The following is a 12,922-nucleotide window of genomic DNA, read 5'->3' as shown; positions in this document are numbered from 1 at the left end:
CATCAGATAGTAGCTGTCCACCTAGCATGGTGAGCCTCCCGAAGATCCACGTGTACTATTTTGGTGTGGTGAATCGTATGAGAATATTATGTAAGTAAATGACGTGCTCCTGAGTATTCATCGGGAGCACGTATCTTGTTCAGTTACCAAGTTTTTGACCGAAAGACTAATGTTCCTCGGTAAACCGATCTTTAAGTTGAATATGAATTACCTAGCAAGGCTTGGTAAAGTGGCATAAGTAACCGAGTTTAGCCTTGGTTTGGATCCATCTTTAGTGGTGATGTACTGTGGGTCGGATTTAATAGCCTGTTAGGTTTAGTGTGGCCGATCTATGACCCAACAATGTCCAAGAACAAAAATAGCCCAGAACATTGTTCCCCGAGCAGCTCAATAGAGTGGGAAAAAGATCCAAGAATCGAAGTAAATTGCAACAGCAACCAATGCAATAACCAGAAATATATCCGTGAGAGCATAACTAAGAGACATCCAGGGATTCTTGACCCAGCAATGCTTGGGAATGACAGCTCGGATCTCAGCAATCTTAAATGGAGACGACACACTTGGGTCGAAATCATCTTTTTTAGCAATCCCATTAAAGCCATTACCAAACCCTCCTGCATTCTCCATCTCTTCAAGCACTAGTTATTTCATTCGCAGGCCATCCCAAACCACCCATGGGGTGGCTGACCACCCCTACCTAAGGGTGCAAAGGCGGTTACGGTTAGCGGTTAGTGGTAATAACCGCTAACTGTAACCGCCTTAGCAGTTAGTTGATTTTACTAACCGCAACCGCTAACCGCATAGCGGTTAACGGTTAGCTGTTAGCGAAATAGATAACCGCCCGCTAACCGCTTTTTTAAAATTGGGCTTTTTAAAAATTTGGCTTTTTTGGCTTTTTTTTTTGGCTTTTTTTTACCCTCACTTTTTTTTCTTGTATTTTTAATATCTTCTTGGGCCCAATTGCTATAAAAAAAGCCCATATTGAAAAATAAAAAATATTTGACCCAAAATTTATATTTACTTGTACTTTAAAAAAATTTCCTTAAATATTAAATCATAACCGGTTAATTATTTAAATTCTTATCATATTTACTTATAATCTTTTTTCTTTGAATTGAACTTAATATCTAATGGTAAATGGTAATGTTCAAACTCCTAAATCCTAAATTCCTAAAGTATCTAATAATGCTTTAATTAAATTGTAGACTTGTAGTTATAAGTAATATATTGTTTAATTCAATTGAATTAATTGTGATTATCATTGTACATGAATCATATGATTAACTTGTAGACTTATGACTTATGAATTATGTCAAATTATATATGTATTATTTATTATTATATAATCATATGATTTAATGATCAAATCATCATGTGATATAATCATATCAATTATAGTGATAATATATAAATTACTAAAATTATAATGATAATACATTAATACACTACAAAAAACACATTTTTTGCTGACCCATGGTTACTGACGTGTCAGACGACCTGACACGTCAGTAAATCTTGCTGACGGAGCTTTCCTGACGTGTTTCGGTCGTGAAGAATGTGGGTGTCAGGAAATCGGAATTCCTGACGTGTCGAAATTGACACGTCAGGAATTACTGACGTGCTGAATTTTCACACGTGAGTAAATCTTCTGACGTGTGAAAATTGACACGTCAAGAAATTACTGACGTGTCAATTTTTGACACGTCAATAATTTCCTGACGTGTCAAAAACTGACACGTCAGGAAATTCCTGACGTGTCAAAAACTGACACGTCAGGAATTTGGTTCAAAACGAACCAAATTTGCCGACGTGTCAATTTTTGACACGTCAGTAATTACTGACGTGTCAATTTTTGACACGTCGGCAAATTTGGTTCGTTTTGAACCAGATTTTTTCCCTCCCCCCTATATTTTTTGTGATTTTTTTCAGGACTATACCCGAATTTTGTGTTACGGTTCACCTGATATTCAATCTATCCATCAAAACCATGCAAATAATATACAATTTTTCCATCAAATAACATACATCATATCCATTAACATCAATCACAAACTACCCATCAAAACTAACTTCAACACACCATAATAACACAAATAACATAATATATATACACCAATCACAAATATATATATAAACTAACTTCAACACACCAAAAATGTCACATACTAACATAATATACACAAATACAATTACATCAACTTATACACAACTCTGAATAGCCTCAAATTCTCGACCAGACTAGCGATCATTGACATCCATAGCATCCTCTCGACGATGTCCATTACCTGCAAATGATAAAACAAACAATATTCACCAATAAAACAACCACCAAACAAATAATCGATTGAGCCCGAATACAATTATAGAACTTCCATATAGGTTATTAATGTTGGGGGTTCAATGGAAGATATGATAAACACAAAGGGAAAGCGCCCTCCCTAGCATTGAGTGCATTTATATCTATTTATATTTAGAGTTACAAAATTAAGTTTATGAAGAACTGGTCTTGATGATATTGATATGCATGTATTGCTTCGTGCCATGCAGTTATATCCATTTATACGTGCATGAATAACTCTAAATAATTATCTCAACCAGCAAAACTCTAACCCACATCCATCACCAAACCAACCATGATATATAAACCAAATTTAAGCAAGATTTACAACATCATTAATTATTTAGAATGACTACAACATATCCAAATTCTAAATATATATATATAGGGACAGTTATAAAACTAAATTGACTATTAAAAAAAGTCAGTACCTGATCCACTGTCGACCGACGATCGCACCATCGCAAAGGGTGGGGAAGCATTGTCTGGTGGGGTGTGAAACCGGATCATTTCCTCAAGTTGGCGAAAACGGGCGTCAAACCTTGCCTGACGTTCAGCCTCCTGTTCAGCTGCCTGTCGCGCTACCCGGGCATTGTTCTCAGCCATCTGCTCCGCCACTTGCTGGGCTACCCGCGCATTGTTCTCGGCCAACAACGCATCCATCTCTTCCTTGTGCTTCGCCCTCTCCGCGTCAAGCGCTCTATCAAGTGTGTCTTGTGATATCGTGGAATACCTGACGTTTCCTGACCGTGCCTGTGACGGTGTATAGTATGAGTGTATGGTCCCCCGCACAGGCAGAATATTTGGTCCGGCCATCCGAACCCTACCGGCATACTCAGGCTTATTTCCCATTGCCTGGGCGAATGCGTCGTTTGGCGCCCACCTGACCGTTCCTTCTGTGATGCTAGACGATGCTGCAGGGTCGGTGGGTATAAGCTCATTCATCTTTTCCTGAATGTCACATTAATTATTGAGTCAGTGGGTCGCACAACTGTTAATCGCAAATAATTTATCAAATATACAAGCAAAACAACATATGAAAAGTGAATATCATACACATCTCTCCTTCACAATATCATTCGGATATCCACCGCCCTTCTTCGTGTGTGACTTGACATAATTGTGTGCACGAGTGGGTTGATGGCCCAAACGTTCGGCCTGCATTTAAAATAGGTAATTCATTTATTTTTAAATATATCAATACGATATAATGTTAGATATATATAGGATAAATTACACACGTACCTCCTCTTGTGTCAACCTGGCATAGCTCATTGATCTGTTGCAATGTGGTGAATCATTTAATGCTCGCAAGCTCTTCATTTTCGCCGCATACTCCTACACAGTTAACACTTTTAATATGTTAATACCAATACAATTACAATAAATGACAGTACACAACACTAAGAATTTAACTCATGACCTACCCTATTCTCCTGGGTACACCATCTCTCCAATAAGATATCCAGATCGACGGGATTGTACTCGCCTAGCGTCTGTCCCCCCAGTCTTGCCCGTATAGTGTCCGGCGTATCTTCCTCCGTAATGGCACATATTTTTTTGAGCTCGTGCCTCCAAGTCCGCAGCTTGGAGCCCATATCCTTAAATGCTTCATTTTTTACTGCTTCCAAGTTGTACTCGGGTGGAACGAAAAAGTATGCCTGCACAAGTTCAACATTGATAAATTAAAAAATAAAATAAAATATGTGTATATGCATTTACTTACTAAACACACATATATATAGCGTACTTAGAGTGTATATATACATATATACATTACTAGTGTTTAACTTATTATTAAAAAACATACCATCAAGGCGTCCCAAATATCCTCCTTGGTACGGTCCGGTACCTTCGTCCAATCGTCTGGTATTCGGACGAAATTTCCGCTCCTAACTATGTCTCCGGTCATCCGTCTGAACCGCATGGCACTAAATCCAACGGGCTGGCATGATGCATTGTACTCCAAAATGATCCGTTTGCCGGGGGGGACTCCCGGCCGCCTGTGCGAATCAAGAATGGTAAACACCTCAATAACGGTGTTTCCTTCAGAATCAGTACCTAACAAATTAAAAATTAGTTAGGTAAGTTATTTCGAATTCAATACTAGGTAACAAGTAAATTAAAACCAAATCAACAACGACATTAAAGTATATACACTTACTTATGATCCGGACCTGCCGAGGGCGTAACCGAGCGTCGGGAGCAGGGTTGGTGGGCTGCGGGTCATCTGTGGCCTGTGCCCCACCTGCCATGTGTTCCTGGGCCTCTGTCTCAGTGTCCTCCAGACCTGCTTTGTAGTTTTTAATAATGTTTAGAATTCTATGAAATTGTAGTTGTAGTTAAATATAATTGATATTGCACCAATATAGTTAGAAACTTTCAATCTTTTGAATCTTTAAAAAAACAGTCGGGCGTACCTGCGCTATGCTGGGTGTAAAGCCGCTCGACATCGCCCTCATAACTCTGTCGTAACTCGCTGTACGGGTACGAATCAACCCGAAACCCGGTTTGGGCCATGCCTGCCCGAGTGTATGAAGCATGGACAGGGGTCTCCCCTTCCATCGTACCTGGAAGAACTGGTCGATATCCTTCCTGTATCCCAAGAAGCTGAGCAACGTCTTGTTGCTCGCTGTCATCAAGTTGGACTGCCGGAGACCCAGGCGACGTAGACTGCCGCACTGCGGACGAGCCCCTGCGTGCTTTCCTCTTCCCCCTTGTACTCATGGTACCCTGTAAAAAACACCACAAACCCAATTAATTTCTTAAACAATGTATGAAATATTTACTACATTAAGTATGCATGAATAATAGTGCTACATGAGATATATATCAGATTTTAGCAAATGCACAGCTTAATTAAGTGTGTTGATGTAATGTGCATGTAGTGAACAACTACCAATCAAAACATAAATATAAAATTAATTATACTACTATACATACGCTTCGGTTGGATCTAAGTCGTGTCTGACGTATTCGATATGATCTTGTAGATCGTGATCAACATTTCTGGGCAAAATAAGAGGCTCACACTCGTGGTAATTGACACATGAATCTTGATGTCCTTCAACCTGACCAACGTCGTATATGTTTCTAGGCTTGGTCCTTACTGCGCAAGCCCAATCTGGGCACCTATCATCTTGTACGTAAAATACCTGGTCAACTTGTGAAGTTAGCACATACGGCTCATCAGAAACCAGGTCTCCCGTGTGGACAAGGTTTTTGAAGTTGACAAGTACTATACCATACTCATCCACCTTGTACCCCTTGTCCCTCGTGTTGTCTGCCCAATCACACCTAAACATAACGTACTTAGTCCTGTCGTAATACTCAACCTCAACTATTTCCGTTAACTTCCCGTAGTACGTGTCGCCATCAAGAGTCGGCACACACACCCCGCTGTTCTGAGTCCTCTTTCCGGCATCAGATGCAATAGTGCGAAACAGCTTGCCGTTAACCACATATCTATTGTATCTGACTGCTGCCTCCCTCGGCCCTCTACAATGCATTACCAATTTGTCACCAAGTTCATTCCTGGATCGCTCGTCCAATCGATCGACCTGTGAATATATTACGTACAATGGAAACGCACGGTTACTAGCTTTAGTTGATTTTAAAAATTGCACGCAAATAACTCCGACAATTGTGATAAGGTAAACATCACATCATTCTTACGTAGTCACGGTACCACTCGCAGAACAAGTCATAATGTTGGGTCTCCAACTGAGCCTCTGTTGTTCGTCCCCTATTGCATGATCGCCTAAGCGTATCTATGTGCATCCTACAATTCGAAATTATGTTAATTATAATTCAATACGAGCAATATTGTCACAAGTTCATTGAGCATGCAATGTACCAACAAAAGATCTCTACTTACATCCGCAATTGATGAAACTCGTCCAAGTTGAACATAATATACCGGTGTATCTGTGTCATTGTGATTCGGTCGAGTCGGACTCGTGTTCCATTTCCCTTTGAACCATCCAGATTTCTTTGTATCCTATTGTGAAAGGTTGGTGTATTCTCTAAATATCTCGAACAAAACGTCACCAACTCAGTTGCTATGTAGCCCTCCGCAATGCAGCCCTCGGGAGCCGCTTTGTTGCGCACATTAGATTTGAATACTCCAAGGCTCCTAAATATGAACCAATACATATTTTCAGTTTAGTTAGTACTTGTCATGTATTGGCACCTGAAACCAAAAAATAGAAATATATCCGTAAACAAATTTTACCTCTCTGCCGGATACATCCATCTATACTGTACAGGTCCACCGAGTCGGCATTCACGGATAAGATGCACGACCACATGAACCATGCTCGTAAAGAAGCTGGGGGGGAAAACTTGTTCCATCTTGCACAACGTGATACAGATGTCACACTGTAGTCGGTCAATATCCTGTTCGGTCAATGTTGTTGAACATAGGCACCTGAAGAATGTGGACATCTCAACAAGAGGTCTAACCACATTGCTTGGAAGTGAACCACGCAATGCAATAGGTAGAAGCTGCTGCATCAGTACATGACTGTCATGACTCTTTAACCCCGATATCGTACGGTCCTTAAGTCGTATACAACGAGAAATGTTCGAGGCATATCCGTCGGGCACCCTTACATTTCGTAGCACTTTCAAAAAATGTGTTTTATCATCCTTGGACATCGTGTGGGTAGCTTGTTGATAATAGGTCTTACCATCCTGCGGGTCCACAAATGTATGAAGTGTACGTCTCAAGCCCATTTCTTGCAAATCTAAGCGGGCGGCGTGGTTGTCCTTCGTTTTCCCTGGAATGTCCAGTATTGTACCAAGTATGTTGTCCATGACGTTTTTTTCTATGTGCATAACATCAAGATTATGCCGCAATAAATTATCTTTCCAATACGGCAATCTAAAGAAAATACTTTTCTTCTTCCACACTACATGGCCATTATTCGTCTTCTGCTTTTTTCTTTCTTTTTTCTCAGCCTCCCTTGCCTGACCGGCGTTCTCATCCCCAAACACCATCCCTTCTAATTGGCTTATGACTTCATCTCCACTTGGCACATCAGGGGCACATTCTAGTTCTACGTTGCCGTCAAATGTGCTTTTGTTTCGTCTCCATGGATGATCCATGGGCAAGTATCGCCTGTGCCCCATATAACACCATTTATGGCCATGTTTTAACCATTTTGACCATGTCGAGTTCATACAACACGGACATGCCTTCTCACCCTTGGTAGACCATCCAGACAAATCTGCATATGCTGGGAAGTCATTAATTGTCCACATCAACTGCGCTCGCATAACAAAATTATTTTTCTTTGAGACGTCATATGTGCGAACCCCTACATTCCATAGTTCTTGTAACTCTTCAATTAAGGGTTGAAGGTAGACATCTATATCCATTCCAGGTGAACTTGGGCCCGGGATAATCAATGATAGTATAAAAGATGTGTGTTTCATGCACATCCAAGGAGGCAAGTTGTAGGGTACAACCATTATAGGCCAAGTGCTGTGCGATGTAGTCATATTCCCAAATGGATTAAATCCATCAGAGGTTAGTCCGAGCCTTACATTCCTGCTATCCGCTGAAAACTCCTGATGTAAATTGTCAAATGACTTCCATGCTAAGCCGTCGGCTGGATGCCTCAATACGCCATCCTTAGTGCGGCCTTCTGCATGCCACCTCATAAAGCGTGCTGTATGTTCTGACATAAACAACCTCTGTAGTCGTGGTATGAGTGGAAACCACCGCAACACCTTCACCGGACGTTTCTTGCCCGATGATATGGGTTGACCGTCCTCATCTAAATTGATTGCTTCCGTCCATTTAGATTCTCCACATACGGTACATGAATCCAACTCTTTATTGCCCTTCCAGAATAGCATACAGTCATTACGGCACGCTGGAATCTTCTCATAGCCTAGTCCCATGTCTCGCAAAAACTTTTTCGCCTCATATGTATTAACTGGCAGAGTTTCACTAGTCTCGGGTAGCAACTGATTGATGAACTCTAGGAAAGCCGAGAAAATCGAGTTACTAACTCCACCAACACACTTCAAGTTGTACAGGTGAACAGTGGCACTTAATTTGCTATGTTTTGTCCCAGTATGAAGTGGCTTCTCCGCCTTTTTTAGAAGGGCATAGTACTTTAGTGCATCGCCTTCAGCGGCTTCTTCGGTCACAATTTCCTCACCCCCTTGCACTACGGCCTGAGGCTCACAATTGTCTTCCCTAACTACTTCGTGCATGCCGAATAAATCACGCAACATTCCGTGCATGTCTCCACCCTGATTTGCAGATGCACCCGCATCTGAGGCCGGGCGATTGGAATTAGACCCGGTATCAGGACCCTGTACATGCTTCTCACCGTGATAGAACCAAAGTGTGTATTCCGGCATCATTCCATTTCCCCCTGTCAAGTGGTCGAATACGAAACCCGGCGGGTGGCGCCGGTTATTTCGACAAACCTTACAAGGGCAATAGATGAATCCATCAAGGGTTCTACAGTTACTAACTGCAAACTCCACAAACATTCTACACCCGTCTCTGTATTCCCTCGTACCCCTAGACTTTGTCATCCAACTCTTGTCCATTTTTATCTACGTACATGAGTTAGGAATAAATACATAAGACTTACAAATTGTATACATACTTTCAAGCACATGCATGTATATAAACATAAACCGATACCTAAATATTTGAACCACATTAGAAATATAAACCTATACATTCTCGTATAGGGTTAAATTGTTTATGTCCAAAAATATATACATATTCATGCGTATCTACATTCAACCGTACTGAAGGGTGTATTTATAACCCTTATCTATTATAATTAATCTACAAAAACCAAATAAAAAAAAAATACTTGATCCAAAATTTAAGCATTTTCTTTGGTGGGGACCCTAAACAAATTAATTATAGCTAGCTTATAACTTATAAGGTTGTTCTAGTACATCTACCGAGCTAGGTTCGTTACGAGGACCCTAAATACAATAAATATAGCTTAAATGTCGTTAGCCTTTGGCATGAATTAGTAGGTGATGACATGCATGGGTCATACAACTCTTTTGTTTGGTGTATTTATTTATTTTGTATATGATATATATAAAGGTTAAAGGAATTTTGAGTGTATTGCAAATATGGCAAATGTTTTGGTAATATATATTTTTGGTTCGGACGTTTCTTGGGTTATTGACACATTAGATTAATTTCTTTCATATTAATCACAATTTTAACAAAATTCCAACTAGTTTTTAGGTAATATAAATTTTAATGCGTTATATTTCAACAAGAACAAGCTATATAAGTTCCTCAAATTAACCAAAATTTTATCCGTTTTGTATGGTTTTTTTTTTTTGTTTGAAAAAATAATATATGTGGGATAGAATAAAGTAAGAATCAAATTGAATATATTTTGCAAGTGTTTTAGGTTATGTGTTTAATTATGATTAGATTTGTTAAAAAAACTCAAAACAAAAGTGCGAAAAAATAGTCTAAAAAACAAAGTCATGACTTTTTGCTTATTCAATATAGCACGTCTATTTAAGTTTGACAAGGTTTGCACTTTTGCCAACTCTTTTTCCCGTTAAATCCATGTAATTCGGATTGAATCCTCGCGTTGTGTGACTTTATAACTTACAAATTAATCCATAACGTTTATGGTTAAAAGAATATTAAAAAACTCATTAACGTTGAATATTAATTAAACAAAGTCTTAAACTAAATCTCTATAAATATTATATATCACCACGCACTACACGTACTAATTAATTAGAAGGTCAAACGATATTGAAATGAATGATAGATTAAAATTCATATAATGTTTTATAAATTCTTTACTAATAAGCCAACCTTTAGCAATTATATTTTCAAACAAAAACCTAGCTAGCATGAGAAACATCATTTTGCATGCATGTGCATATCCAACGTACAATAAGTAATTAATTATTAGATATTCCTAAAAAGAAAAAAAATTTCAGCTCAATTAGATGCTCACAAATACTCAATCCAGTGCATTATTGAAATATATGACAGAATAAAACATCAAATTTATAAAACAACACAATATTATGCAATAAAACAATATTCTGCAATATTAAAACAATATTATATATAAAATAAATCAATATTTATAGTTATAAAATAAAACAATATATATATATACATATATATATATATATATATACCTGCAGGAGAGATGGTGGAGATTGGCGGAGCAGATTGGCCGGAGAATCGCCGGAGACGGCAACGGCGAAGTGGACGTGGCCGCCGGAGAGAGCTAGCTAGGAGAGAGAGTGCTACGTTGCTGCTGCAGAGAGATAAATTAAGCTTATCACAGAGAAAATGAAGGAGGAGCTAGAAGAAAATGAGGAAGAGTGAGGGAGGAGATAGAAGAAAATGAAGAAGAACCATACCTGCAGGGATGGCGCGCGGGAGAAGAGAAGTGTGCTGCGTGCGTGCGATAATGGAATAGCAGGGGAAAGAGAGAAAATATCAGCTGGGAAAATCAAAAGAAAAAAAGAAAAAAAAATGATGATTAAAACAACTGTGTATGCGTGCGATGGGACGGCCAGCAGGCGCTGGCCTTCCCAACGCACGTTCCTGACGTGCCACATAGGCACGTCAGGAATTACTGACGCGCCACATGTGGCACGTCAGTAATTCCTGACGTGCCTAAGTGGCCCGTCAGGAATTATTTAATATATGTATATATATAAATATGTTTATATATATGTTATAGTATTAATTATATATATTAATACTAATATAACTAATATTTGTCTGTTTTGTATGTATATATATACATGTACGTTTATATGTTTATAATTAATATAGCATTAATTATATTAATACTAATATAATTTATGTTTTCCTCTTTTGTATTTCATTTGAGTTCTCATGTATTTGGTTTTATTTTATGTACGTGAATAGTGCAGTTACTCTTACAAACAACAATTTCAATTTAACGTGCATGGCTCAAACCTAAATAATATATAGCGTGCATGATTTATATATATATATATATATATATATATATATATATATATATATATGTGTGTGTGTGTGTTTGTCAAAACTTTAATATCATCTATCACCAATATTGTTACTTTAATTATTTTAATTAATGAAATACCAAATTTGGTATCTCATAATTAAATGAATGAGATCGAGAAAAATGCATGTTATATATATATATCCTTTAGTCTAATTTGAACCATGCATGCACGTTAAATAGCCATGTTATATATATATCCTTTTGCATGGTTTTGCTATATATATATATACGGTATCTCGAGTAAAACATGGCTAACAGTTGGGAATTTTCTTATTTTTTTTTTTTAATTTTGAATGTTCAAATGGCATGGGTTACGGTACGTCTTGTAAAAGAGAAGTATATATATATATTAAAGTACTGGCCGGTGTTTCTTTTCTAAAAATTAATTTTATTGAATGTTAATTGGAATTCAATCATATTGTACAATATTAAATTAATCTGATAATGTTGGGATCAATCCTATATATATATATATATATATATATATATATATATGTATAATATATATATATATATATATTATATTTACTGACGTGTCTCTTTGACACGTCAGCAATTGTTGACGTGTCAAATTGACACGTCAAGATTTATTGACGTGTCAAATTGACACGTCAATAAATCTTGACGTGTCAATTTGACACGTCAATAAATATTGACGTGTCAAGTTGACACGTCAACAATTGCTGACGTGTCAATTTGACACGTCAATATTTATTGACGTGTCAGTATTTGACACGTCAGTAAATAATCAGCCAATTATTTATTAATTTTAAAATGATGTCACAATTAAATTTGGTTCAAATTTACTGACGTGCCAAAGTAACACGTCAGTAAATACTGACGTGTTGTTTTCAACACGTCAGTAAATATTGACGTGTACATTTTAACACGTCAGTAAATAATTTGCTGACGTGCTACTTTTAACACGTCAGCATTTACTGACGTGCCAAAAAAATGTTACTGTTTGACACGTGAAGAAACGACCTTTTTTTTGTAGTGATACTTAAATTGTGTTTATAAGTAACACATTGGTCATTGTTTAATTCAATGTCAATTACTTAATTTGATATTATACGAATCATATCATCATTGTACATTAATAATATAATTCACTTGAAGTCTTAAATAAAGTATTTAAATTGTCATTGAATCATATGATTAAGTATTGATATTATATATTTATATTATTCATATACATATGTAGACTTATATAGACTTATAACATATATAAACTTATAAGTTTATAACATACATTGGAAATAAGTCTCTAGATATTTAATTGTTGTATTAGTATGAATTGGTATACTTATGAGTTATGTCATATTATATATGTATAATTTGTTATTATATAATCAAATGATTTAATGATCAATCTCATATGATATAATCATATAAATTATAGTGATAATATATTAATACTCAAATTGTGATTTAATTATTTTTTTAAAAAAATTGTGATTTAATAATCAAGTGATTATATGATATAATCATATAAATTATAGTGATAATATATTAATACTCAAATTGTGATTTAATTATTTTTTTA

The 12,922-nt window shown here is 37.0% G+C and overlaps 2 protein-coding genes across 2 annotated transcripts; both read right to left on the bottom strand.

Annotated features, from left to right (window-relative positions):
* Nucleotides 1–2,220: 2,220 nt before the first annotated feature.
* On the bottom strand, nt 2,221–5,827 carry LOC132174623 (uncharacterized). Its single transcript, XM_088518815.1, has 9 exons — nt 5,282–5,827; nt 4,759–5,071; nt 4,503–4,628; nt 4,149–4,399; nt 3,766–3,999; nt 3,584–3,676; nt 3,395–3,496; nt 2,770–3,289; nt 2,221–2,285 (listed from the first exon to the last, which is right to left on the bottom strand). Exons 2-9 carry the CDS (start codon nt 5,063–5,065, stop codon nt 2,239–2,241), a joined length of 1,680 nt encoding a protein of 559 aa, XP_088374941.1. The 5' UTR covers nt 5,066–5,071; nt 5,282–5,827; the 3' UTR covers nt 2,221–2,238.
* Nucleotides 5,828–5,998: 171 nt separating this feature from the next.
* LOC148584235 (uncharacterized) lies at nt 5,999–8,566 on the bottom strand. Its single transcript, XM_088518814.1, has 3 exons — nt 6,573–8,566; nt 6,216–6,473; nt 5,999–6,119 (listed from the first exon to the last, which is right to left on the bottom strand). The coding sequence occupies exons 1-3, from the start codon at nt 8,564–8,566 to the stop codon at nt 5,999–6,001; spliced, it is 2,373 nt and encodes a 790-aa protein (XP_088374940.1).
* Between the last annotated feature and the right edge of the window lie 4,356 nt (nt 8,567–12,922).

The sequence above is a fragment of the Corylus avellana genome, chromosome 8 (genome assembly GCF_965113065.1).
Source record: "Corylus avellana chromosome 8, dhCorAvel1.hap1.2, whole genome shotgun sequence".
In the NCBI taxonomy this organism is placed as follows: domain Eukaryota; kingdom Viridiplantae; phylum Streptophyta; class Magnoliopsida; order Fagales; family Betulaceae; genus Corylus; species Corylus avellana.
The sequence above is the reverse complement of the archived record's forward strand: the minus strand, read 5'-3'. Positions and strand labels throughout refer to the sequence as shown.

Excerpts from the sequence above, each read along its gene's own strand:
- LOC148584235 (XM_088518814.1), bottom strand. The coding sequence starts at position 8,566 with ATGCACGAAGTAGTTAGGGAAGACAATTGTGAGCCTCAGGCCGTAGTG. Across the intron at positions 6,474-6,572 it reads TGGATGTATCCGGCAGAGAG|GAGCCTTGGAGTATTCAAAT; the intron begins GTAAAATTTGTT and ends GTTCATATTTAG. Across the intron at positions 6,120-6,215 it reads GAGTTTCATCAATTGCGGAT|GATGCACATAGATACGCTTA; the intron begins GTAAGTAGAGAT and ends TTCGAATTGTAG.
- LOC132174623 (XM_088518815.1), bottom strand. The coding sequence starts at position 5,065 with ATGAGTACAAGGGGGAAGAGGAAAGCACGCAGGGGCTCGTCCGCAGTG. Across the intron at positions 4,000-4,148 it reads ATATTTGGGACGCCTTGATG|GCATACTTTTTCGTTCCACC; the intron begins GTATGTTTTTTA and ends GAACTTGTGCAG. Across the intron at positions 3,677-3,765 it reads GGTGTACCCAGGAGAATAGG|GAGTATGCGGCGAAAATGAA; the intron begins GTAGGTCATGAG and ends TTAACTGTGTAG.